At 46.5% G+C, this 27,748-nt stretch overlaps 2 protein-coding genes across 3 annotated transcripts in view; one reads left to right on the top strand and one right to left on the bottom strand.

Moving 5' to 3' along the window:
• Positions 1–82: 82 nt before the first annotated feature.
• Positions 83–3,290, bottom strand: C5H2orf68 (chromosome 5 C2orf68 homolog). Its single transcript, XM_047781622.1, has 4 exons — positions 3,074–3,290; positions 2,872–2,990; positions 1,567–1,718; positions 83–1,202 (listed from the first exon to the last, which is right to left on the bottom strand). Exons 1-4 carry the CDS (start codon positions 3,178–3,180, stop codon positions 1,080–1,082), a joined length of 501 nt encoding a protein of 166 aa, XP_047637578.1. The 5' UTR covers positions 3,181–3,290; the 3' UTR covers positions 83–1,079.
• Positions 3,291–5,669: 2,379 nt separating this feature from the next.
• USP39 (ubiquitin specific peptidase 39) overlaps positions 5,670–27,748 on the top strand; it is a 29,760-nt gene continuing 7,681 nt past the window's right edge. Inside the window, exons 1-9 of one of the 2 annotated variants that reach the window (XM_047781620.1) lie at positions 5,670–5,994; positions 10,130–10,199; positions 13,132–13,226; positions 14,589–14,725; positions 16,199–16,351; positions 21,328–21,553; positions 22,974–23,051; positions 24,994–25,061; positions 26,118–26,306. In XM_047781620.1, the coding sequence (XP_047637576.1) occupies positions 5,727–5,994; positions 10,130–10,199; positions 13,132–13,226; positions 14,589–14,725; positions 16,199–16,351; positions 21,328–21,553; positions 22,974–23,051; positions 24,994–25,061; positions 26,118–26,306 (1,284 nt within the window). In that variant the 5' untranslated portion in view covers positions 5,670–5,726. The remainder of the gene's footprint in view (positions 5,995–10,129; positions 10,200–13,131; positions 13,227–14,588; positions 14,726–16,198; positions 16,352–21,327; positions 21,554–22,973; positions 23,052–24,993; positions 25,062–26,117; positions 26,307–27,748) is intronic. The other variant, XM_047781621.1, reaches the window with a different exon arrangement.

Raw genomic sequence — 27,748 nt, 5'->3', positions numbered from 1 at the left:
GGGAGCCTCATTCTCAGGCCCTCTCAGGAGGTAAGACAGGAGAAAGCACAGAGCAGGGGAAGGACAGACCACAGAGGCTCACTTTGCTTCCCTGAGGGCACTGTTCAGGCTTTTTTTTTTTCCTTTTTCCCTATTAGGCAATGATTGAATAGGCAGTTATCGCTCATGTTGAATTTCCCTTCCTGTGGGCATTAAAGACTGTTCAATCATACTTGGTAACACAGTTTCAAGCTTGTTTTGATAATCCCTCTTCAGCCTGAACAGAGGACGGTCTGTTCACAGCTCAGGGGTGGGGGGTGGGGTTAGAAGCTGGGGCTCTGTAGTCCAAACCAAGGCAGGATGAGAAATCCTCTCAGTTTAGTTCTGGCATCATCTTTCTAGGTGCCCTTATCTAGACCAGGCTGAGTAGCCGGGTGTGAGAGAAACGTGCAAAAGCCATGGAAGGGGAAGGGACATGATTGTATGTGAGCATCAAAGAAGAGCTCCCACTGGATTGGTACCAGAATCACTGGAGAGCTGGTTAGAAAGGTAGAGCCCAGAACCCCCACCTGCCAAGTCCTGAGCAGTTGTAGGTGCCCAGTCACACTGGGAGGTGGGGGGTAGGGGGTGGAACTGATGAATTTGGAGAAAGAAAGAGGAAGGAAAGAAAAGAACAAAGACACAGAGCTGAAAAGATCTAGGAAAGCAGGGATGGAAGTGAGGAGAAATATGGAAGAAAGGAACCATAACATAACAAAGAGGGCTCACGAGGTGGGTGTCCCAGAGCATGTGACCCCAGAGAGAAAGCAGCATGTTGGCACAAGGCTTCATAAACCTCAGCTCTCCTTGGGATCCTTGCTTCCAGAACACCAAACTAACCAAACAAAATCCTCAAAAAATCCCAGAAATTAGGCTGGTTGAATGGGCCAATCTACAAGAAAGAATGGCTACAAGGGAGGCGGCCAGGCATAGTCCTGGTGACGCCCTTTTCCTGTAGATGTGGCGGCTCTGGGGGTGGGGTGTGTGTCTCAAGATCAGCCCAGACTGGTCCTGGCACCCCCAAACTAAGGGCGGCTCCCTGGGCAGCGAATCCAGGCTGGTCAGGGTCGGCTCTGACGCTTTGCAATCTCCTCCTGGATGCGCAACTTGAGGGCCTCTCGCATAGGTGGCTCCAGAGGCGTATGTGCTGACACCTTGTCACTCACCCTTCCTGGATCATCATCCTACGTGGGGGAAGAATCAGGAAGCTCAGGGCCTGGTCTCTTCTGGAAAGGTAACCTGCCCTGTCCCCAGACAACACTCTCACAGAACTCTGTGACTCACAACTTCTTGCTAGTGCCTGTCATTTCCCAGGCGTCCCCTGTAATAGTGACTCTCAACTGGGGGCTTCGAGCCCTCCCTGTTGCCCGCTGACAGTCACTGTGTGAAGGGAGGGACTCGTGCTCAAACTCATCGCCCAGCAGTCTGTGCCCTCATGTGGGGCAGACACTTCCCACTGGCCCTGAGGAAAACAGTGGCTCAGGGTCTGGCAGTGATTTCCATCACGGCCCAGGACCTTCAGGCTGCAGCTGTTTCCACCAGGCATACCTGATACACGATAACTGATGTGATGTCTCCGCTGTCCGCCTCATATTCTAGGCAGAAGAGCTGATGACCAGGAGGCTCTGGCTCAGAGCCGCCACTACTGCTGCTTTCACTGGACTCCTCACAGTCTGGGTTGCTTGGATGGGTAGAGGCATCTGGAAGGATGGAACCAGAGTGAGAGGGATATGGGGAAGGCTGCTGGAGCTCCTGCCCAGAAATGATATAGGAAAACATGCCATAAAGAAAGCCCCAAGCAGAGTTCCCGTCATGGCTCAGTGGAGACGAATCTGAATAGGATCCTTAAGGATGAAGGTTTGATTCCTGGCCCTGCTTAGTGGTTTCGGATCAGGTGTTGCCATGAGCTCTGGTGTAGGTCCAAGACGTGGCTGGGATCCAGTGTTGCTGTAGCTGTGGTGTAGGGCAGTGGGTACAGCTCCGATCTGACCCCTAGCCTGGGAACTTCCATATGCCGCACGTGTAGCCCTAAACACAACAAAACCTCAATCTTCTCATGGACCCAGAATGTGTGTGTATGTGTGTGTGTGTATGCACAACATGGCACCCATCAGTTTTATTCACCTTTATCCCTGCCCCAGGACCAGAAGAGTGCCATCTCCGAATAGGTACATGAATGCACATTTTGTCTACAGTATTGGAGAATAGTAGAGAAGTGGATAGGGATCTGTCTGGGTTCAGGCCAGGCTCTACCATTTACTTCTCAGAGATCTCAGGCAAGTTACTCAACCTCTTTGTACCTGTTTTCCTGACTGTGAAACCCGTGAAAGCTCCCATTTTATGAGATCCTCTTGAAACTAAACGAATTGATGTACCTAACACCTAAAAACACTTTGAGGACGGTTCGACAAATTTAGCGCTGTAGGTTTAACTCTCTAGAGGGCAGAGAAACTGGGGATGGGGAGCTAGGGGGAAGGGTCATTAACTGGGTTTGGGCTTCATGTCACAGGTATGTCCTGGTCGTCTAGAACAGTGCCAAACCTTTTTTTTTTTTTCTGTTAGATGGTGGGAATATGAGAATACAGTATAGTGGGGGCAAACCAGCAGACAACTTCCTGCCGCTTCCCAGGTATGTCAATAATAGTGTTGCTTAACTAGTTTTGAGGGTCCCTGTTCTGCCCGGAGAACCACTGAGAGGCACATGGAGAGCGTCGAGGCGGAAGTTCCGGGAAGGGACGAGATGAACTGAGCCTTGGGGGTTAAGAAGTGTGTTTCTTTTTTTCGTTGTTTGTTTTTTGCCATATAGAAAAGAAGAGTGCGTTCAGGCAGAGGGCTAGAGGCAGGCGGCCTCACCTCGGTGTCGCGGCAGATACACCTGCAGGTCCGGCTTGCGGGGCCGAGTGGGCGCGGGCGTGTGCCGCCTCCTCACCTTCTCCTTGGCCGCCTGCTTTACCTTCTTGTCGTAGTCGTCCCTGCGGGGAGCCGAGCGGGAGTCAGGGACGGCCGGGCCAGGCCAGGCCAGGGGTGGCGCCGGTAGCGCGGGGCGGGGAGATACCGGGCGAGCTGGTTCCGTCGAATGTGGTGGACGAAGCCGTGGCTCATGTCCAGCCGCCCGCCCGGCTTGTAGCAGAGGCCGGGTCCAGGCCCCGGCGCCGATTCCATCTGGAGCCCTGTGCGCGGAGCTGCGCCGCCTCCGCCTCAACGGCTCCAACGGCAGCCCTCCAGCAGGCAGAACTCCGCGCCACCCGTCGCTCGACTTCCGGCTCCGCACCCTGACGTCGGCCGGGAACCGGCCGACCGGGCCGAGCGTCACCACGCGCGGAGTTCCAGGCGTGAGCTGGGCTTGGTGGAGTGGTGCTGGGAATGGGACGTGCGCGACTTCCATTCCCCCGGCGGGGCCTTGCCTTTTTTGTGACGTTATCAATAAGAAAGCAGGATTTAGGCTTACTGCTGATGCACCAGAAAATTCAGAAAAATACAAAGCACCCATCACAGCACTCCGTGATTTGTGTGGAGCCTTCTCGTCTTTTTTTCCCGTGATGAGATGCTGCGAAAACTCCATCATCAGCTGCGTGATCGTCTCATCTTACTCGTGATCTGCGAGGTCGTGAGGCCAGTGCCCGGAAGGGCAAACTGCGGCGCCCCCGTTGCTCAGCCCACCCCCCTGCCCGCCCCGGGCCCCTCGGCCCCTTCGCCACCGGTGGCGGGGATGCCCCCTTCCAGCCCGCCCAGCGCCCACTGGTCTGATGTCTTAACTCTCCCGGTGAGAGGATCTAGAGCTTTTCAGGGGTCTGAGCCTGTGTCATTTTTGAATCCTCTTTAAAAAGAGACAAAAGATTAGAACAGGGATGGATTGATACATCCACATCGCTGAGCAGTCAAAAATACATCCATATCGCTGAGCAGTCAAAAATAACGAGCTGTTACACATTCAACAGCGTGGATGAATCTCAAAATAAATATGCGAGTGAACGAGGCCAGGGGTAAAAAGACTGGTTCTGTGTTTCCATTTAGATAAACTCTAGAAAGTGCACTGATCTGGAGTTCCCTTGTGGCTCAGTGGGTTAAGGATCTGGCATTGTTACCACAGCTGCTCTGGTCGCTAATGTGTAGGGGGTTCCATTCCTGGCCTGGGAACTTCCATATGCCAGAGCTGGCCAACAACAACGACAAAAACAAAAACAAAGTGAGTGCACTGAAAGCACGTCAATGGTGGGGGCAGAACACTTGGTGGCTGGTGGTTAAGTTCATTATCTCTTTGGTTTCAGACTGTATATATACCTCCATTGATATTCAAGCAGACTAACTTATGTATTTATTTTTTTTCTGCTGCACCTGCAGCATATGGAAGTTCCATATGCACGTCAAATTGGAGCTGCAGCTGCCAGCCCATGCAACATCCACACCCGATCCTCCACACATCATCTGTGACCTACAACTCAGCTTGGGACAACGCTGTATCCTTAACCCACTGAGGGAGGCCAGGGATCAAGCCTGCATCCTCACGGACAGTGTCGGGTTCTTAGCCTGCTAAACCACACCCAGAATTCCAAATTGCACACTCGTTTCATTTGTCTTTTTTATTTTATTTTATTTTTTATTTATTTATTTTTTTTCCATTTCTTGGGCCGCTCCTGCTGCATATGGAGGTTCCCACTAGGGGTCGAATTGGAGCTGCAGCTGCCGGCCTACCCCAGAGCCACAGCAACGCGGGATCCAAGCTGCGTCTGCGGCCTACACCACAGCTGAGGGCAACACCGGATCCTTAACCCACTGAGCAAGGCCAGGGATCGAACCCACAACCTCATGGTTCCTGGTCGTATTCATTAACCACTGAGCCCGGACGGGAACCCCTTGTCTTTTTAGGGCCGCACCCGCAGTACATGGAGGCTCCCAGGATAGGGGTCAAATGGGAGCTGTAGCCATCGGCCTTCACCACAGCCACAGCAACGAGGGATCCGAGCAGTGTCTGCGACCTACACCACAGCTCAGGGCAACGCCGGATCCTTAACCCGCTAAGCAAAGCCAGGGATCGAACCCCCGTCCTCATGGATGCTAGTCGGGTTCGTTAACCGCTGAGCCACACGGGAACTTCCCAAATTACACATTTCAAACGTGCAATTTATTGAAGGTCAATCACAACTCAGTAGAACTATATAAACAAAGTAGTTTGTGGTCGCGGAAGGGGTTGTGGAAGTCACAGGCCTTGAAGCTTGAGCTTTATTAGCGTCACTTGTCTCCCTCATCTCATCGTCGTTTGCATTTTCCTGTGATACCAAAAACAATCCTCTAAATGTGGAATTAGAGCCTCGGGGTCGCTCCACTGTCTCCTGGTTCGGTGTCAGTCTCTGAGACACAGAAACTGTGGAGACGACCTTCCAATTCTGGTTGCAGGGCACAAAGTATCTTGAAGAAGCCTGGGGCCCAATGACAGCTTCCGGAAATTCCGCAGCTAGTAAAAAGTTCTTGTCTTTTTTAGCGAAATCATGGGTTAAGTGACCGTAGCTCCCCGGCCCCCGGCCCCCGTCTGTCTCTGGCAGGGCCACAGCACCCCCCAAACTCACAAGAGGCGCAGTACTTCTTTGCGGCGTAATTTGTCCCTATCGGCGAGTCGTAGCGTCTGTAAACAGCGCCGTTTCTGATTGGCTGCTTGCAGCGCGCTCCGTCTCGCTTGGAGTCTGCGCCGGGCAACTGGGCCGGTAGTGGCGATGTCCGGCCGATCCAAACGGGAGTCTCGTGGTTCGACCCGCGGGAAGCGGGAGTCCGAGTCGCGGAGCAGCTCGGCTCGCGTCAAGCGGGAGCGAGATCGGGAGCGGGAAACCGAGACGCCGAGCTCCCGGAGCAGCCCGGTGCGCGTGAAACGGGAGGTTGAGCCGGCGAGCGCGCGCGAGGCCCCGGCTCCAGTAATCCCAGCCGTGAGAGTGAAGCGGGAGCGCGATGTCGACGAGGACTCGGAGCCTGAGCGGGAGGTGCGAGGTGCGCGGGGCCGGGCGCGGGCTCCACTCTGGCGTTCTTCTTTTTCTCTTTACAACCTTCCTTCCCCACAAAGCGGTCACATTACACATGCCACCTGACTCGACTGCGTTTTAATGAGGGTAGTACTAGTCTTAATAATAAAAGTAGTTATAGTATTTCCAACAACAGTGAACAGCAGCTTTAGTTTATTAGATGCCTAACAGGCAAGGCTCTGTGTTAGTTGTTTTACAGGTGTTAACCTCTTTCAGTTATTACAAACACCTCAGGAGTGAGTTCTGCTATAATTTAAGTGCAGAGCCTGAAAGTTGTGCACTTGGGCCACAGTGCTCTGTTATCTGAGGCTATAGCAGCCGGGAGATCTGGATTCTAGTCCTGCCTCTGAGACAGAGTAATTTGGGAAAGTGGGTTTCATGTGTCTCTTCCTCTGTAAGTTAATGGAAGTAGTCTTTGAACCCATCACTTTTGAGAGGCTTAACAAGCCAGCGAGTGTGTCAATCCCCTCCATGACTGTGCCCTCTGCTTCCTTCTGCTGGACTCATTCTGCTTCTCCTATACTCTTTTTTTAAAAAAAAATAATTATTTTTTTAAATAGTTATTTCCCAAATACAATTTTTTTTTTTTTTGCTGTACAGCATGGCGACCCAGTTACACATACATGTACACATTCTGTTTTCACACATTATCATGCTCCATAAGTGATTAGACATAGTTCCCAGTGCTACACAGCAGGATCTCATTGCTAATCCATTCCAAAGGCAATAGTTTGTGTCTATTAACCCCAAGCTCCCCAACCACCCACTTCCCTCCCGGTCCCCCTTGGCAACCACAAGTCTGTTTTGCAAGGTTTATACTTTTTTTTTTGTCTTTTTTCCTTTCCTAGGGCCGCTTCCACGGCATGTGGAGGTTCCTAGGCTAGGGGTCTAATCGGAGCTGTAGCCAAAGGCCTACGCCAGAGCCACAGCAACTGGGATCTGAGCTGCGTCTGCAAGCTACACCACAGCTCACGGCAACGCCGGATCGTTAACCCACTGAGCAAGGCCGGGGATTGAACCTGCCACCTCATGGTTCCTAGTCGGATCCGTTAACCACTGAACTACGATGGGAACTCCAAGGGTTATACTTTTATATTAACTTTTTTTTCTTTTTTTATTACTCAATGAATTTTATTATATTTATAGTTATACAGTGATGATCACAACCCAATTTTATAGCATTTCCATCCCAAACCCCCAACCTGTCTCATTTGGAAACCATAAGTTTTTCAAAGTCTGTGAGTCAGTATCTGTTCTGCAAAGAAGTTCATTGTGTCCTTTTTTTAGATTCCACACATAAGTGATAGCATATGATGTTGGTGCCTCACTGAGACTGACGTCACTTAGCATGATGATTTCTAGGTCCATCCATGTTGCTACAAATGCCATTATTTCTTTCCTTTTAATGGCTGAGTAATATTCCATTGTGTATATGTACCACATCTTTTTTTTTTTTTTTTAGGGCCACTCCCGCGGCATATGGAGGTTTCCAGGCTAGGTGATCTAATCGGAGCTGTAGCTGCCGGCCTGTGCCGGAGCCACAGCAACGTGGGATCCGAGCCGTGTCTGCAAGCTACACCACAGCTTACGGCAATGCTGGCTCCTTAACCCACTGAGCAAGGCCAGGGATTGAACCCGCAACCTCATGGTTCCTAGTTGGATTCGTTAACCACTGAGCCATGACGGGAATTCCTGTACCTCATCTTTTTTATCCACTCCTCTGTCAATGGACATTTAGATTGTTTCCATGTCTTGGCTATTGTATATAGTGCTGCAGTGAACATTGGAGTACATGTATCTTTTCGAGTCATGGTTTTCCCTGGATTGGTGCCCAGGAGTGGGATTGCTGGATCAAAATGGTAATTCTATTTTTAGTCTTATATTAACTCTTAAATTTCTTGCTTAAAGTTCTGTATTTGACGAATTTTGTATTATGTACAGGGTCTAGATTGTATTATGCTCATGGAAAGTGCTTGATAAATGTTCTTTGAACAATCTAGTTAACAATTTCAGGATATTCTCTGATTTCCCTTAGTTAAATATTCTGTCAGCCTCAGGTTTACCTTCCTTTGGAAGATAAATGGTTTCTTAGATATTTCGCATAGTTGTAAGGAGGTTGTTTTCTCTGGGACATACTAGGATCCCAGTTGTGGTTACTATCTTGTCTTTTTTTTTTTTCCCCTTTAATTTTTATCATGAAAATAGATCATAAACACTAAGATAGACTAAACATAATGTGCAGGTCTAGAAGAGTGTGGGTGTATATCCTTAAACCTACCACTTGTCAAAAGAATCGTGAATGGTCTGAGATTTTACCCTGTTTGCAAACTACCAAATTAGCCTGTCACAGTGTCATGGATGCTGTTGGAAATACATGGGACTGTTGGTCCTGAGACAGTTTATTACAGCAATGACAGTGGCTAGGATATGGCATTGTCATCACTCTCCTAAGTCAGTTCCCATAGTGCAGCTTGGTGAAAACCCATACACACAGGACAGGAACCCTGAGTTTAGAGAACTTGAACCTTCTGTAATGCGCTGTGTGCTTGCCTCCCCTTTGCTGTGTAGGGAGATACCATCTGTTTCCCAAGGCGATTCACTATGTAAACATCCTTTCCCCACCCATCCCCTGCGGAATATGGAAGTTCTCGGGCTAAGGATTGAATCCAGGCTGGAGCTGTGTGACCTATGCTCCGGTCAGATCCCTAATCCACTGCCAGGGATTGAACCGGTGCCTCCACAGAGACAAGCCGGATCATTAACCCACTGCACCATGGAACTCCCAAACATCCTTGACAAGATAGTCTGGAGGCATTCAGTGCTTCTGGTCACAGTATTGGCAGAAACTCAAGAGACCCATGGAGAATTGCCTCCTGACACTGTTTAGTGTAAGAAGTGGTATTTAAGCAGGCCTATTGGAAGTTCCCATAGGCCTTTCCCAGTTGTTACCTGCCTTCCTTGCTTGCTTAGGCAATCACTGTTCTGAGGTTTTTCTGATCGTTTCTACTTTTTTTACTTTATTATTTATAGTTTTACTTTGTATATGCATTCCCAAGTAAAACTTTATTTTATTTTGTGTTTGTTATACATTGAATCATACTGTATGTAGTCTTTGGATTTGCTTTTTTGGCTAGCTATATTGTGAGGTTCATTGGGGTAGATGTTCATGACAACAGAGTTTTAGGTGCCTCGTTCTTTCACACAGTAGGTAGCGCTTCAGTCTCATGGCAACATAGTATTTGTTCTGTTGATGATATATTAACCAACATGTATTTCTCCATTTCATATGTGGTAGACATTTGAGTTGTTTCTAATTTGGTCTCTTTCAAATATTGCTGCTATAAAAATCTTTAGTAAAGCATTCCTGGTACACGTGTGAAAATTTTCTCTAGGTTATGTAAGGTAGAAGAGAGATTGCTGGGTCAAAGGGTCTGTTTCAGCTTTGACCTTGTACTATTTTCTTTTTTTATTTTATTTTATTTATTTTTTATTTTCCCACTGTACAGCAAGGGGGTCAGGTTATCCTTACATGTATACATTACAATTACATTTTTCCCCCAGCCTTTGTTCTGTTGCAACATGAGTATCTAGACAAAGTTCTCAATGCTATTCAGCAGGATCTCCTTGTAAAACCTTGTACTGTTTTCTAAGAGGTTGTAACAGTTTACACTCCCACCAGTAGTCCCTGAGCATTCTCACTGCTCTATATACTCATCAACACTTTAAATTTCCTAATTTATTTTTTTCCTCTCTGGTAGATAGGAAAGTATATTGTTGTGCAAGGGGATTTGCATTTTCTTGATCATTGGTGAGACTGAGCATCTTTTCATATGTTTGTGGGAAGTCTTCCTCATTTTCTGTTTGGTTGTCTTTTTAAAAAATCTGTTCACTAGCTTTCTTTAAATAATTGCAAGCAATTCCTTTGTTGGTTATATGTGTTTCAAGTATATTTTCTCAGTTTGTGGCTTTTCTGGGTATTGTCAGGCTACCCATACAGGAGCTCGTCCTGATTAGTTTTCCCTATCACTGTGTTTGTTTCTATTGGTAGTTGACCCTGAGTATGGCTTTCCCATTTTCAAAGCTGTTGATGATTTTCCTTTCAGCAAAGAATGGCCGCATGGATTCTGAGGACCAGAGGAGCCGCCACTGCCCGTACCTGGATACCATTAACAGGTCTGTAGCACAGGGATGCACTAGCACAGGGATGCAGAGGGCAGCAAAAGAACAGTGGAATCTGCAGAAAGTTCTTTGGGCTGTATGTTGAGCAATATGTTCAAAAACTTTATCTCTTTTAAAGCTTTCTGGGAGTTCCATTTTCACTCAGCAGGTTAAGAATCCAGCGTTGTCAGTGCTGTGGCTCTGGTTACAGGGGTGGCATGGGTTCAGTCCCTGGCCCAGGAACTTCCACATCCCATGAGTGTGGCCAAAAAAAAAAGGCTCTCTGCCCAGAAAATTCTACTTCTTGCCATGTTTTTTAATCGTTGCCCTTCAGTTTATTTATGTATTTATTAAAATTTTTTTTTCATGGAGTTCCCGTCATGGTGCAGTGGTTAACGAATCCAACTAGGAACCATGAGGTTGCAGGTTCGATCCCTGGCCTTGCTCAGTGGGTTAAGGATCCGGCATTGCCGTGAGCTGTGGTGTAGGTCGCAGATGTGGCTCAGATCCTGTGTTGCTGTGGCTCTAGCGTAGGCCGGTGGCTACAGCTCCAATTCAACCCCTAGCCTGGGCACCTCCATGTGCCGTGGGAAGCAGCCCTAGAAAAGACAAAAAAAAAAAAAAAAATTTTTTTTTTTCATTATTGGCTGCCCCTCGGCCAGGGATCAGATCTAAGTTGCCACCTAAGCCACAGCTGTGGTAACACTGGATCCATAACCCACTGTGCCTGGCCAGGGAGCGAACCTGGGTCTCATTGCTTTTAGGAAGCTGCTGATCCCATTGCATCATAGTGGGAACTCTTGCCCTTCAGTTGAAAATGTCAGAGGGCATGTCTTTTCAGGGTGGGCACATGCACAGAGAACTTGTAGTTCATTTTGAATTTGTATGAGGAAGTAAAGGGATACACTGTGTCAATGACAATAGCAAATTTAAATATTTATTGAACACCCGCTCTGTGCTAGGTATTACTCTAGGTGCTTGGGATTCAGCAGAGAAAAAAAAAATGTCCTAAAGCAGAGGTGGTTGCCTCATCCTGATATTTTTTGATCCCAGATGCATCTTAGGATGATTTTTCATACATGCTTTCGGGTAACTCTGTCTAATAGACTTTTTTTTGCACCAATGGAGTGGCTCTTTAGGGCTGTTCATTGTGGTAGGCACAAGGCACATGTGGCTACTAACCATTTGAAATGTGGCTTGAGGAATTGAATTTAAAAATTCTTTAAATTTTTTATTGGCTGCACCCTTTGCATGCAGCACGTGGACGTTCCCAGGCCAGGAATTGAACCTTCACCAGAGCAGCCACCCGAAACCCTACAGTGATAGCCCTAGATCCTTAACCTGCTGTGCCACAGGGGAACTCCCGTGAATTTTAAATTTTATTTAATTTTAATTAATTTACATTTAAACTCCAGTAGCCATGTGTGCCTCGTGGCACCTTTAATGGACAGTGCAGCTGTCCTAGGACCATTACTGATTAATTAGAGTTAATACTTGAGAAGGAATCCCTTTGCCACCTGTGGATTCAGTAGAGGTAAATTGTTTTTTTTACTAATAATTTTTATTTTTTCCATTATAGCTGGTTTACAGTGTTCTGTCAATTTTCTACTGTACAGCAAGGTGATCTAGTCACACATACATATATACATTCTTTTTTCTAATAATTTTTTTTTTTGTCACTTGTCCAGTGTTCATACACCATGACTTGAGGAGATAGATCTGTTTCTGGGTATTTCCCTAAAATTCTTCAGACTTCTCACTTATTTTTATGGCCTTCTTAATAAATTTTTCTTTTATGAATGGGTTTATTTACTCTTTTTATGTCATTTTATGCCCAGTCTTTTCATTTGAAATGCTGTTGGCACTGTGTTACTTTAGTCCTACTTGTAGCTTTCCTTCCAGAGAAGGTAATAGAAGATTCTCATCTGGTTGTGAATACTAAAAAGAAAGGGTCATTGATAAAGATATCTCTTTTTTTAAATTAAAAACTTAAAAAAAAATTTATGGCTATATGGGAAGTTCCTGGGCCAGAGATTGAATCTAAACTGCAGTTGGGACAAAGCTTGATCCTTTTAGCCCACTGCACCCGGCCAGGGATTAAACCTGTACCTCTGCAGCAACTCAAGCTGCTGCAGTTGGATTCTTTTTTTTCTTTTTTTTCCCTTTTCTTTCTTTCTTTTTTTTTTTAGGGCTGCACTTGTGGTATATGGATGTTCACAGGCGAGGGGTTGAATCAGAGCTGCAGCTGCTGGCTTATGCCACAGCAGTGCCAGATCTGAGCCACGTTTGCAAACTATGCTATAACTTGTAGCAATGCCAGATCTTTAGCTCACTGAGAAAGGCCAGGAATCATCATGGATACTAGTTGGGTTCTTTTTTTTTTTTTTTTTTTTTTTGTCTCTTGTCTTTTTCGGGATGCACCTGTGGCATATGGAGGTTCTCAGGCTAGGGGTCTAATTGGAGCTGTAGCCACCAACCTACACCACAGCCACAGCAATGCCAGATCTGAGCTGCATCTGCAACCTACACCCCGGTTCACGGCAATGCTGGATCCTTAACCCACTGAGCAAGGCCAGGGATCGAACCTGCAACCTCATGGTTCCTAGTTGGATTCATTTTAGCCACTGAGCCAAGATGGGAATTCCTACTTGGGTTCTTAACCCCCTGAGCCATAATGGGAACTCTTGGCGTCAGATTTTTAACTCACTGTGCCACAGTGGAAACTCTGATGGAGATACCTTTACACTACTTTGGGGCTTGGTGGGTGGAGGTACTGTATTAAATGTCTAGGTAAGGAAGAGTTCATGTTTCCCATGATTTGTATGTGGTTGTTGAGCCATTCTCTGAAGGATGCTACGTGGAAACACGGAGCCAATGCTGCTTCACTCAGTGCTTGCCTAGGCATCCATCCCTATTAATTGTTTCTGTTTTATTTTGGTTCTCTTAGGAGTGTGCTGGACTTTGACTTTGAAAAACTGTGTTCCATCTCTCTGTCACATATCAATGCCTATGCCTGTCTGGTGTGTGGCAAGTACTTTCAAGGTAAATAGATGTTTTGCATTACAGACTTGCTGAATCTTCAGTGCTAACCACAGGTCTATTGCAGAGAGTCGTTTTTTGAAAGAAAAGTAAGCTGCTATTAGGAATCAGGTCTAATAATCCCCATCTTTGTTCCCAGGAAATTGGAATACTCTTAGAAAATCCATAGGAGGTTCTCTGATTGGTCAGAACCTGAATACATGTGAAGGAGAGAAAGAACTAGCTATGTGAGAGACTATGTAGGAAATCTGAGAGACTGGGATTTTTTTTGTCTTTTTTGGGGCCACACCTGCGGCATATGGAAGTTCCCAGGCCAGGGGTCGAATAAGCTGCAGCTGCCAGCCTACACCACAGCCACAGTAACGCGTGATCTGAATCTGTGACGCCACAGCGCAGTTAATGCCGGATCCTCGACCCACTAAGCAAGGCCAGGCATCCAACCTGTGTCCTCATGGATACTAGTTGGATTCGTTTCTGTTGTACCACAACAGGAACTTCCAATTTTTTCATTCTGTTTTTTTTTTTCCCCCTGGGAATTTATTATTTCAGTTCATTTAGACTAAGCAAATGCTCTGTGCACAGTATAGTGGAAGATTCAGAAGAAACATGAACTACACACTCCTTGCTCTTATAAGGATCTTACAAATAGTCATGGTTAACACACAAAATAATTGGCAAACTCTTAAGATTTTAAAGATTACTGCTGGACTGTGTGTCACTGAGTATAAATAAGGACAGTAGGAGTTGAAATATGCAAAGATCAGTGTTAGCTGGAGTGTTTGTGTGTCAAGTTCATAGAGGAGGTGGAGTGGAACTTGTACTGGCAGGACATGCAAAGTTTGAACAGGTTCAAGGTAAGATATTCTAGAAGAGAGCGGTAACATGAACAAAGATAGTTGGTACAGGATTGTCCTGAATATAAGCAGTTGGAAAATCAGGACTAAGTGATGGTAGACCGTCACAGGATATGCATATGTGTGTATGTGCAAATCTGTATATGTAGGTACATACACTAGTATGTATAATATGTGCATAGATGTTCCTAGTTTCTGATAATATGTGAAACCAGCTCATATACCATATATACACACAATGTGTATACATACACAAACACCAATACATATTTTTCAATTCACGTATATGAAATGAGTGCCTCTATGTCTTATGCTGTCTGTGGACTAAAGCAACATGTTATTCTTTCTTGCCAACTTTCGTGTTAAGAAGAGTGCATGTGGAAGAGTCATTGCATGGATGGCGAAGTACTTGTGCTGATATTAAGTGTTGTGGTACAGAGTAATGAAAGTCACACTGCTCCTTGCTCTTCCGGAGTCCGCCCTTCTCACAGCCTTTCATCCTTCTCCACAGGTCGGGGTTTGAAGTCTCACGCCTACATTCACAGTGTCCAGTTTAGTCACCATGTCTTCCTCAACCTCCACACCCTCAAGTTTTACTGCCTCCCGGACAACTATGAGATCATTGATTCCTCGCTGGAGGATATCACGGTGCGTGTCCAAGAGGGTTGGTTTGGATCTAGTTCTCCTGGGAGCCACCCCAGGGATCCTGGGAATCTGCCCCACCTGAAGTCAGGGAAGAGTCAGTCCTTTGGGCTTTGAGAGGCTCCTTTTTCTTTGGGAGGAACCAGGGAAACTAAGTAAGGAGGTCTTGATTCATATTTGTGCGTGGTCTCAGCCAGGCTATCATTTCTGCTTTTAGTCAGGAGTGAAGAAGTATGGCTACTTGCTAACTGGAGTGAAAGCATTTTTGTGAAATAAATTTCTCTCCCATACTTTGGAGTCAGGATGTGGATAGGGCCTGGTGTAGGACGGTGGACACCAAGATGTATACCGACTCCCAGCTATTTTTGACACGATGTGGCCAGAATGGTCAGCTTGTCCTCTCTGTGGGCTCCAGTTTGTGACCTGTGCCAAGAGTCACAGGTCACAAGTGTACTTAAGTGGGGAACATGGAAAGTCTTCTTTGGCTCTGGTTACTGTTGGACCTGTTGATTATTGTTTTCCTTTTCCCTTTTCAGCAAGGGTTGCATATTCAGTAGAGTTGAATGCTTTATTTATTATGGAAGCTTAGTGTTCAGAGTGTTTGAAACACTAGTTATGCCGCTTTCATAAGATTTATACATGTATTTCTTTCTGTCATTTTTTTTTTTTTAGGGCCATACCTGTGGCACATGGAAGTTCCCAGGCTGGGGTCGAATCGGAGCTGCAGCTGCCGCCTACTCCACAGCCAGAGACAAGTCTTCAACCTCCACCACAGCTTGCATCAGTGCCGGATCCTTAACCCACTCAGTGAGGCCAGGGATCGAACCTACATCCTCATGGATACTTGGTTGGGTTTGTTACCACTGCGCCACAATGGGAACTGCGAATACATCTGTTAAAATTGAGGTTAAGGTGGTTATGAACAGTACTTAAAGAGAGAGAAACTGAAAAGAATTCAAGCTTTCAAAGTGAGTTAGTTGTGACCTCTCTCCAGCCTGTGACGTGATGACCCTCATAGTTCTAGGACTGGGAACGTTCTGATCCTGCCCTTCCAGCCACAGGGAGTCACGAGATTTCAGTCCTGTGGGGAGGGGAGGCGACACGATGCTTTTGCTCCTGCACATCGAGGGTGGACATGGTCTGGCTCTCTGTAAGGTCCCACTCAGGATGTAGACTCTTGCCACCTGCAGACTTGAGTGTCCTGCAGCTTGTGACTGTCATTTGTCCTGGGATCTGAGGAAGGGCCTGGGATTCAGTGATTTGGGGTTAAACACAGAGATCGCTGTCTAGATGAGTGATGTGGAGCGGGCCTGTCCCATGTTACCTCAGCCCTTAGACCTTCTGTTGGGAGTCCGCTGGGTGGGTGGTGAGACATTCATGACCAACTGTTTTTGTTTTTGGCAGAAATTGCTATTCTGGGTATATCTTGTGAGCTCTGTAGACAGCTCTAAAATGACAGCCTTTTCTTTTGCTTTGCAGTATGTGTTGAAGCCCACTTTCACAAAGCAGCAGATTGCTAACTTGGAGAAGCAAGTCAAGTTTTCCCGGGCATATGATGGCACCACTTACCTGCCAGGTATCGTGGGCCTGAATAACATAAAGGCCAACGACTATGCCAACGCTGTCCTTCAGGTAGGATGGAGGTGGGCTCCTGAGGGAGGGGGAAACCTGGGAGCACTGTGAAAGTTGGCCAAGAAACACCTGCCTTCAGGGAGAATGCGGCCAGGTTGTCCTCAGATCCCAAGTCTTGCTGAGACTCTGCTTGGCATGTTCATTCTGCCCCAGGCAGACACGGATGTTCTGCTGCTGCCAAATGGTGGGCCTGTTCCAGCCTCTGGAGCTTGTAGGGAATGAGGAATAGAATCTGCATGTGGCCTGTAGTACCAATAAGAAACACATACAGTAGATAATGCTTTTTTTTTTTAATGTAGCAGTGCAGATATTCATTATGTCAGCTTTCTGATGTCTCTGTCCTGCCCCTTTGCTTAAGCCCCAAAATGGGGAAGGCAGAAAGCCAAATTTGTCCTGTTTGCAATTAAGTTTTTCTTTTTAAGAAATTACACGGGTGGAGTTCCTGTTGTGGCTCAGTGGCTAACGAATTCAACTAGAAACCATGAGGTTGCAGGTTCGATCCCTGGCCTTGCTCAGTGGGTTAAGGATCTGGCGTTGCCGTGAGCTGTGGTGTAGGTTGCAGACATGGCTCAGATCCCACGTTGCTGTGGCTCTGATGTAGGCCAGCAGCTGTAGCTCCTATTGGACCCCTAGCCTGGGAACCTCTATATGCCGCAGGAGCAGCCCTAGAAAAGGCAAAAGAGACAAAAAAAAAAAAGAAAGAAATTACATGGGTAATATGTACACATTGTAGAAAAATTAGAAGACATTGGTAAGTATGAGTAAGAAAATTAACAGTCATTCTACCTCACTCAGAAAATTTTGATTTAAATGGAGGAATTCCCGTTGTGGCTCAGTGGGTTAAGAACCCGACTAGTATCCATGAAGATACAGGTTTAATCCCTGGCCTTGCTCAGTGGGTTAAAGGATCTGGCATTGCCATGAGCTTCGGTGTAGTTTGCAGATGTGGCCCAGATCTGATGTTACTGTGGCTGTGGTGTAGGCTGGCAACTGCAGCTCCGACTCAACCCATATGCCACAGGTGCAGCCCTAAAAAAATAAAAAATAAATTAAAAAACCCTGTTAACATGGACTTTTCTTGTCGTGCAACAGTTTAAGGATGCAGCATTGTCACTGAAGCAGCTTGGGTCACTGCTGTGGTGGTGGTTTGATCTCTGGGCCAGGAACTTCCACATACCACATGCGTGGCCAAAAAAACAAAAAACAAAAAATAGGAGTTCCCATTGTGGCGCAGCAGAAACGAATCCGACTAGGAACCATGTGGTTGCAGGTTCGATCCCTGGCCTTGCTCAGTGGGTTAAGGATCCGGGTTGTCGTGAGCTGTGGTGTAGGTCGCAGAAGTGGCTCAGATCTGGCCCTGTGTCTGCCTTGGGCAGTTGCTGTGGCTGTGGTGTACGCCGGCGGCTACAGCTCCAATTTGACCCCTAGCCTGGGAACCTCCATGTGCTATGGGTGAGGCCCTAAAGAAATACAAAAACTAAAAACCCCACCACAACAACTATAAACAAGCTTATTGGTGGGAAGACAGATACAGAAAGTATAAAATGAGGACTTCCCATCGTGGTTCAGTGGAAACGAATCTGACTAGTATCTGTGAGGATGCAGTTTCGATCCCTGGCTTCACTTAGTGGGTCAGGGAGCTGGTGTTGCCATGAGCTGTGGTATAAGTTGCAGATGTGGCTCGAATCTGGTATGGCTGTGGCTATGGCTGTGGTATAGGCCAGGGGCTACATCTCCAATTTGACCCCTAGCCTGGGAACCTCCATATGCCATGGGTGTGGCCCTAAAAAGACCAAAAAGAAAAAAAAAATTCACTTCTAGATGCAATCTATTTAGAATGGATAAGCAATGAGGTCCTACTGTATAGCACGGGGAGCTATATCCAGTCTCCTGGAATAGAACATGATGGAAGATAGTGTGAGAAAAAGAATGTATAAATACATGTGACTAGATCACTATACTGTGCAGCAGAAATTGACACAACACTGTAAATCATCTGTAATAAAAATTAAAAAAAAAAAAGACCATCTGCAAAATAGGAAAAAGACCTTTACAAGACAACAAATCTGCCAGCACCATGATTTTAGATGTTTCTGTCTCCAGAGCTGTGAGAAATAAATTTCTGTTTAGGGAAAAAAGTTCACTTCTAAAGTTGATTCTTACATTTTTTTTCATGAGTTGTTGGGCCTACTCAATTTTCTGTTCATGGTCCATTTTACTGAACTTTTTCTTTCTTTTTTTTTTTTTTTGGTCTTTTTGCCATTTCTTGGGCTGCTCCCACGGCATATGGAGGTTCCCAGGCTAGGGGTCTAATCGGAGCTGTAGCTCCCAGCCTACGCCAGAGCCACAGCAATGCAGGATCCGAGCCGTGTCTGCAACCTACACCACAGCTCGCGGCAACGCTGGATCCTTAACCCACTGAGCAAGGGGCAGGGATCAAACCCGAAACCTCATGGTTCCTAGTCGGATTCGTTAGGCACTGCGCCACGACGGGAACTCCCCTACTGAACTTTTTCTCTTGCATTTGTTGCACATTCTTGGTTCTAGTTCTTATTTGGCCTTTAAACTTTGTTTATGGTATTTTTGCATAAAGAATTGGGTGAAAATAGTATATCTGTGAGTTTCAGTTTGTCATTGGTGTCATGCCTGGTTCCTGGAAAGGTCAAATTCTTAGGTGGAGAGACTTTACCCACTGTTCCTCCTGCAGCCCCTCATGGCTTTGTGAAGGCTGGTACAGGGTAGCCAGATAGGATTGGAACATGTTCAGAGCAGTTAGAGTTTTTGGCTTGTGATGGGTCTTAGTCCCCTTAGGAAGTTCTCTTTATTTACACAGATAAGTAGATGAACATTCCTTTTTTTTTTTTTTTTTTTTTTTAAATGGCCGCACCCTTGGCATATGGAAGTTCCCAGGCTAGGGGTCAAATCGGAGCTGTAGCCACTGGCCTATGCCATAGCCACAGCAACATCAGATCCGAGCCGAGCCTTTGACCTACACCACCGCTCACGGCAACGCCACCGGATCCTTAACCCACTGAGGGAGGCCAGGGATCGAACCTGCGTCTCATGGATACTGGTCAGATCCATTTCCTCTGAGCCATGATGGGAACTCCTGAACAAATTTTCTGTGATGATGTTGCCACTAAAATGGAATTGAATGTACCAAGTACTCCATCAGGAGGGAGAATAATTTTTCCCCAGGGCCACCTACTATTTGTATTGTTGCTGAAGCCAGAAAGCAACCTCTCTCCACATCATGGATAACTGAGAATTAAGATAAAGTTTATCCATACTCTTTTCCTTTTGAGAGTAACTCTTAAGCAGGAACTCCCTGTTTCTTTAGCTGAGCTAAGCTTGTAGGGGTTTCCAGATCACCTTTGTCATGATGGTGTTCTCTGCATCCTGAATTGTTTTCCCCAGAGATGCCTAGGTGTGCTGTGTTGAGCAGTGCCCTTCTATTCCTTGTAAGTGAGCTGACCTTGCCAAAAAAAGTTGTCTCATGGTAAGCATGGGGCTGGTGAGGATTCACAAACCTGTCAGGAAGGAGCTGTGGGAGACAGGAGCATTCATTTGGTCTGTTCTGTGGTCTCCCTCCCACTTTTGTACCTCACACTAATGAGCCGGTGTTTTTTCCTGAACTAACATGACTGGTCTTTATCTTTTTGCCCAGTCAGGTAAGATTTATTTTTGTTCTCTTAAACCTTTTGACCATTTTCCATAGTCACAGAGTATATTCATTTTTATACACAGTTGTATCGTTTTATTTTCGCCCTCTCAATACCACATTTGGGGAAAACACCAGATTCTATTATGTTGATTTGCATGTTTTATTGTTTAAATTTAATGTTAAAAATTTATTTTTTTGGTCATGCCCACAGCATCTGCACGTGGAAATTCCTAGGCCAGGGATCAAACCTGTGCCACAACAGCCACCTGGGCTGCTGCAGTGACAAGGCTGGATCCTTAATCTGCTGTGCTACAAGGGAGCTTCTCCCATATTGTTTTAATGTGCAGTTGAGAGAGGGGGGAACTATGGTCTCCAGATGGTTATCTCTGCCCCAGCCAAGTACGTGATGAAGAAATAGTATTTGTGTTTCTAGCCTTCAGTTCCTTGTGAATCCAAACATAGTCACAGGCCTGATAAACACAGGAAACTATTAAATAAGTTGGCCAGTCGATAGGGATTTGAATACCTTTTCTTTTCGTTCCATCTTTTCTTTTTTTCTTTTTTCTTTTTTGTTGTTGTTGTTGTTGCTATTTCTTGGGCCGCTCCCCCGGCATATGGAGGTTCCCAGGCTAGGGGTTGAATTGGAGCTGTAGCCACCGGCCTACACCAGAGCCACAGCAATGTGGGATCCGAGCCACGTCTGCAACCTACACCACAGCTCATGGCAACGCTGGATCGTTAACCCACTGAGCAAGGGCAGGGACCGAACCCGCAACCCATGGTTCCTAGTCGGATTCGTTAACCACTGCGCCACGACGGACACTCCCGTTCCATCTTTTTAGGGCTGGCATATGAAAGTTCCCAGGCTAGGGGTTGAGTTGGAGCCGCAGCCACCAGCCTATGCCATAGCAACACTGGATCTGAGCTGCATCTGCGAACTACATCGCAGCTTGTGGCAACCCCAGATCCTTAACCCACTGAGCAAGGCCAGGGATTGAACCCACATCCTCCTGGATACTAGTTGTGTTCTTAACCAATCAACCACAATGGGAACTTTTGAATGCCTTTATTTTAAAACCCCTTCATCATATCCACATCAGCAAAATGTCTGCAGAGCTGGACTTGCCATGAAAATCAATGTAAGCTGATAATTTCTCTAATGTGAACTCTGGGGGATTCTCCAGGAGTCCATTTACTCCTGATTCTTTAAGACATCACAGGCACAGCTCTGTTAGAAGAACCGCAGGTGGATGAGCTTGGCCCCAGGGGTTCTGCAGAAGGGCTATGGTTTAATCCGGTGTTTGACTCCCAGGCTTTGTCTAATGTTCCTCCTCTCCGGAACTACTTCCTGGAAGAAGACAATTATAAGAACATCAAGCGTCCTCCTGGGGATATCATGTTCTTGTTGGTCCAGCGTTTTGGAGAGCTGATGAGAAAGCTCTGGAACCCTCGAAATTTCAAGGCACATGTCTCTCCCCATGAGATGCTTCAGGCTGTTGTCCTTTGCAGCAAGAAGACTTTTCAGATCACCAAGCAGGGTAAGGAAGGAGTAATTCACGTTTTCTGACTTTAGGGCCACAGAGCTAGTCTCATGAACACATTGACTTCCACTTTGCAGCGAACCTTACAGTAGCTAGAGTGAGTGTCCAGTGGGTGGCGTGGTTAGGTTCCTCACTCTTCCTCCATCAGCCAGCCCTGCTCAGAGACCCAAGAGATTTCAGCAGGATAGAAAGTCTGTCTGATTTGGTGAACTAAGTTTTACAGCTCAGGGGAGAATCAGAAAGCTGGGGAAGGCACCAACCCTTACCAGGCAGCTGCCACTTTTGCTTCTCATTTTGTCGTGTTGCAGACCAGGATATTCTAATGAATTATTTGGGTAGTTTTCATCCTTCCAAACCAAGTTACTGCTACATGAATAGCACTTAGCACCTGAATCTACTGTAGTATTCTCTAGATCAGTTGATTCACCAATCACTTGTGGTGCTAGGTTTTAGAGCTGCAGGGATCAGAAACACAGCTTTTCTCTTCCAGGAGCTCCCAAACTAGTGGGGAACTTGCTTATGTAGAATGATGATTACAGAGTGTTAAGTGCTGTGATGGAGGAAGTACGTTATGCTCTGGGAGGGAGCTGGGCTGGGGGTCAGCGTGAAGGAAGAGGCACCTGAGTTTTAGGTAGAGGGGAGTTGGTTGGGGGTGGGCATTCCAGGTAGAGAGGACACTGGACAGGAGCATGGAGGTGCCTGGCACAAAGAGAGGACTGCACGTGGCTGGACCTTGGACCAGCGCCAAGTGCCGAGGTGGAGGTTGGAAGAGAAGGACCACATTGTCGGGTTTATGTGCCAGTATAAGGAGTTTGGGGAATCAGTGAAGGCTTTTAAGCAGAGAGGTGCCATCACATTTTTGTTTTAAAAACATTCTGGCTGAGGAGTGACTTAGAGGGGAAGTTCATTAATGGCTTTTGATGGGTGATGGGACTCACATTTGGAAGAGAGATAGTGATCAAAGGTACTCTTTAGATCAAAGAGCCTGGGGGTGAGTTAAGATAAGAAGACTAAGGGAGTTACTGTTGTGGCCCAGTGGGTTATGAACCGAATTAGTATCCATGAGGATTCAGGTTCAATCCTTGGTCTAGCTCAGTGGGTTTAGAATCAGGTGCTGCTGTGAGCTATGGTGTTGGCCAGCAGCTGCAGCTCCGATTTGACCCCTAGTTCCCAGAACTTCCATATGCCACTGTGAGGCCATTAACAAAAAAAAAAAAAAAAAAAAAGAAGACTAAGAGCTTGTCCGTCAGGAGTGCCAGCATGTAGTGGGTGGCCAGATAGAGGAGGATGCCAGGGAATGGGATAGGGTGGCTAGAGAGGAAGGAGGAAGAGTAGGAATGTGGAGTCCTGCCAGCCAGCATGTGGTTTGGATTACACTGTCTCCCAGCTACAACATCCTACCTTCCTTCTTTTCCAGGGGATGGAGTCGACTTTCTGTCCTGGTTTTTGAATGCTTTACACTCAGCGCTGGGGGGCACAAAGAAGAAGAAGAAGAGTAAGTCATGTTATTTTGTAAAAGGAGCTCTATTTTGCTTGCTTCCTTTCAAAAACATTTTGCAGCTTCCCAGCCTTTTCTTACCTGTTTATCTTTTTGGGTTGGGGGGGTGTCTCTGCACATATGGGCCAGACCTTGTTCCTGAATGGGTTCTTTTCTGTTCTTCTTTATTAGGAGATGTGTATAGCCAGTGGCATTTTTTTTCCTTTTTTCTTTTTTGGCCTCATCCACAGCATATGGAAGTTTCCAGGCCAGGGATTGAGATTGAATCTGAGCTGTAGCCACAACCTATGCCATAGTTGTGGCAATGCAGGATCCTTAAACCACTGTGCAGGGCTGGGGATCAAACCCTCTTGACCTCAGAGACAATGTTGGATTCTTAACCTGCTGTACCACAGCGGAAACTATCCCAATGGCATTTTTGTTTGTTTGTTTGTCTTTTTGCCTTTTCTAGGGCTGATTCTGCGGCATATGGAGGTTCCCAGGCTGGGGTCCAATTGGAGCTGTAGCCACTGGCCTACGCCAGAGCCACAGCAACGTGGGACCCGAGCCGCGTCTGCAACCTACACCAACCACAGCTCACTGCAATGCTGGATCCTTAACCCACTGAGCAAGGCTGTGGATCGAACCCGCAATCTCATGGTCCCTAATCGGATTTGTTAACCACTGCGCCATGACGGGAACTCCCCCAATGGCATTTTTAACAAGTGGGAATGGATATAATCGTGTCATTGAAATCCTGACCTGGTTTCAAACTGACAGCTCAGCAGCATGTGGTAGACATGTGGTGCCACAGTGAAGACTTGGAGGGTGGTTTGCCTGGCTCGTGATTTAGTAAAGCAGACTAAAAGCTAGGTCTTCGCCTTGTGCCTGTGCTTGGAGAGATGAGGCTGGCGTCTCTGTAGACTCTCAAACCTCGAGTCCCAGGTCTCTTAGCATCCATGCTGGCTTAGCAGTGGTTAGCCATTTCTCAGGGGTGCTGAAAATAATTCTTGCTTAGAGACCATGGATAATTTTGGAGCCCGATTGCAGTTTTCCTCTTCCTTTGTTCCGGGGGTGTTGGTTTCTGGATGTGGGATTGTGGCCTGGCTCCCTTTCTGCCAGATGGTCCTGACCTCTACAGGTATATTCGGCCCATGCACACCAGCTGAGCCCTCCAGCTTTTGTCTTGTCAGGATTCTAGAACCCTATGGTGGCTCCGTTCTCATTGCTTTTGTTCTGCCCTGCTCCATCCCTTAACTTCTCGTTTTCCTTTTATGTCCAGTGCAGGGTGGACATGGTGTCCCTTTGCAGGCGCACGAGTACAGTGCTAGTTTCTTTCTTTTTTTTTTTTTTTGTCTTTTTGCCATTTTCTTGGGCCGCTCTCACGGCATATGGAGGTTCCCAGGCTAGGGGTCTGATTGGAGCTGTAGCCACTGGTCTACACCAGAGCCACAGCAACGCGGGATCCGAGCTGCGTCTGTGACCTACACCACAGCTCACAGCAATGCCGGATCCTTAACCCATTGAGCGAGGCCAGGGATTGAACCTGCAACCCCATGGTTCCTAGTCGGATTCGTTAACCACTTCGCCACGATGGGAACTCTGATTCTAGTTTATTGAATGTATCTTACTTTGTTAATGTTTTTGTGAATCATTAATCTTCAGTTTCTATAAATCACTCATTTATTTCAGACGCACTTCATTTTTCTCCTAGGGGCCAAGCCCTGTGCTTGAGGGTCAGTGGGTTTCTTGTGGAGAAGATAGGTATACCATTACTTATGCAAATAATTACAGAGGTACCAACGTGGCGTACGTTACCAAGGTAGTTCTGTGTTTAGTGAGAGCTTTGGGTCTTACAGTGGAAGAGGCTGGTCTATTTCAGAAATTGAGGAATTAGGACTGTACTTGGAAATGCTTTCCCACCTAACAGAATTTGCCTTTTTGACTTGTGTTTGTCCAGCTATAGTGACTGACGTCTTCCAGGGATCCATGAGGATCTTCACTAAAAAGCTTCCTCATCCCGACTTGGTGAGTGCTTTGAACTCAAGCCTTGGGCTGATTTATGTTGCCTGACAGGATTTGGAGTGGACAAAGAGATGTCTAGATAACTGGTACAGCCTTTTATCCAGGAAGAGAGAGACTCTTCAGAACACCTGCCAAGTGGCACTTCCCTTGGGTCCCTGTTGCATCGGTGTGCTGGTTGAGGAGGTAGTCGTTGGATGTGCAGTTGACCTTTGAGCACCACCAGTTTGAGCTGCACTGGTTCACTTATATGCAGATTTTTTTCAATACATAAAACTACTTTGTTTACATTTCACAGTTGGTTGAGTCTGCGGATGTGGAATCTGTGGATGTGGAGGGCCAACTGTGGGACCTAAGCATCCATGGGTTTTGGTATCCAAGGTGTATCCTAGAACCAGCCTCTTATAGATACTAAGATGTGACTAATTTGAGTGGTCTGGCCACTAGGTGGTGCTGGAGTGTTTTTTCCAGAAAGCTCAGAGACGCTTTCTAGATCATCTAAAGGCTTTTATTTTTATTTATTTATTTATTTATTTATTTGGCTGCAGCATGCCACAGCTTTATGTAGGATCTCAGTTCCCAGACCAGGGATTGAGCTGGGGCTGCAGTGGTGAAAGCTGTTCTCGTGACAATACCAGATCCTTAACCCACTGTGCCACAAGAGAACTCCAGTACTGGGGTATTTAAAGAAAATCTTTCTGAAGATGGAAGCCTAGTTTTTGCATTAATCTAAACAGGTTGTGCAGAAGTTCTCTTGTGGTGCCTCAGGTTAAGGATCCAGTGTTGTCACTGCAGCCACTTGGGTCACTGCTGCGGAACGGGTTTGATCCCTGGCCCGGGAACTTCCACGTGCCACAGGCACAGCACCCCCATCCCCCCAAATAAAAGTAAAACAAACAGGTTGTGCAGCTGCACATGAGACTGCCCAGTCTCTCTGACACCCTTCTTGGTTCACCTCAATATTAAATGAAGTAAATGAAATAGAAACATGGTTTCTTTTATCGGTGATTTCTCCACTCTCCTGCCACTCCTTCCCTCCTTTTTCTTATCACTCATTTCTAGCCAGCAGAAGAAAAAGAGCAGCTGCTTCACAATGATGAGTACCAGGAGACGATGGTGGAGTCCACTTTTATGTACCTGACGCTGGACCTCCCTACCGCACCCCTGTACAAGGACGAGAAGGAGCAGCTCATTATCCCCCAGGTGCCCCTCTTCAACATCCTGGCCAAGTTCAACGGCATCACTGAGAAGGTAGCCCATTTGCACACCTGCCCTGCTGATCCCCCTCTTTCTCTTGATGCTTGTCTTTTTATACTTGGAAATCACCACATGTATGTAACGCTTTTATTTCAAGTGTATTGTGCCTGTTGAGCCTCTCAGACTCCATGCTCTTTCACCCCCAGCTCCTAACTTGAGTTATAATACCTCTGGGTATTGTGGAGAAAGGAGGGGGTAAAACTCACAAAAGCAGGAGGAACTCCCATCTTTTAAAAAATATAACATCCGGGAGTTCCCGTCGTGGCTCAGTGGTTAACGTATCTGACTAGAAACCATGAGGTTGTGGATTTGATCCCTGGCCTTGCTTAGTGGGTTAAGGATCCGGTGTTGCTGTGAGCTGTGGTGTAGGTCATAGGCGCAGTTCGGATCCCCCGTGGCTGTAGCTCCGGAGTAGGCCAGTGGCTACAGCTCCAATTAGACCCCCAGCCTGGGAACCTCCATATGCCGAGGGAAGCGGCCCTAGAAAAAGGCAACAAGACAAAAAAAAAATATATATATATATATATATATATATATATATATATAACATCTGGAGTTCCCTTCATGGCTCAGTGGTTAACAAACCTGACTAGGATCCATGAGGATGCATGTTCAATCCCTGGCCTTGCCCAGTGGTTTGAGGATCCGGCGTTGCCGTGAGCTGTGGTATAGGTTGCAGACTCAGCTTAGATCCTGCGTTGCTATAGCTATGGCACAGGCCAGTAGCTGTAGCTCCGATTCAACCCCTAGCCTGGGAACTTTCATATGCAGTGGGCACAGCCCTAAAAAATACGTGTGTGTGTGTGTGTGTGTGTGTAATATTAGTATTAAAGGTGGGAAAAACAGACCTAAAATACCAATAAAATAAAAAAATTTATTCTGGAGTTCCTGTTGTGGTGCAGTGGGTTAATGATCCAGCTTGTCTCTGTGGAGCTCTGGGTGTGATCCCAGCCCGCTAACGTATGTTAAGGATCCTGCATCACTGCAGCTGTGATGTAGGTTGCAGCTCTGGCTTGGGTTCTATCCCTGGCCCGGGAATGTCCATATTCCATGGGGGAAGCCGAAAAAGGAAAAAAAAATTTATTCTTTAACATTGCTTTTCATTAAGTTAAAAGGTTCTTTTTATCTGCTGAGTTAACTGTTTCTCGGTTTAATTCCTTTCTTCATCTTAGACAAATTTACTCCTTTTTGATTCTGTACTGGGAGAATTTTTTTTAACATGTTGGTTCCTGCTTTTTTTTTTGGCTGCACCAATGGCATGTGGGAATTCCCAGGCTAGGGGATGAATGCTCACCATAGCTGTGCCCCCCAAGCCACAGCAGTGACAGCACTGGATCCTTAACCTGGTGACCGGAGAACACCTGAAATACTATTTTTATATTCTGTATTTCATTAATTTTAACCTCTTATTTTTTTTTTGTTTCCTTTTCTTTTTT

The sequence above is a fragment of the Phacochoerus africanus genome, chromosome 5 (genome assembly GCF_016906955.1).
Source record: "Phacochoerus africanus isolate WHEZ1 chromosome 5, ROS_Pafr_v1, whole genome shotgun sequence".
Taxonomy (NCBI): domain Eukaryota; kingdom Metazoa; phylum Chordata; class Mammalia; order Artiodactyla; family Suidae; genus Phacochoerus; species Phacochoerus africanus.
Note: the sequence above shows the minus strand (reverse complement) of the source record. Positions and strands in the feature narration are given on the sequence as shown.

Coding starts and splice junctions, on each gene's coding strand:
- C5H2orf68 (XM_047781622.1), bottom strand. CDS start 3,180: ATGGAATCGGCGCCGGGGCCTGGACCCGGCCTCTGCTACAAGCCGGGC. Junction 2,991..3,073: donor CGACGGAACCAGCTCGCCCG/GTATCTCCCCGC, acceptor GGCTCCCCGCAG/GGACGACTACGACAAGAAGG. Junction 1,203..1,566: donor CATCAGTTATCGTGTATCAG/GTATGCCTGGTG, acceptor TCCCCCACGTAG/GATGATGATCCAGGAAGGGT.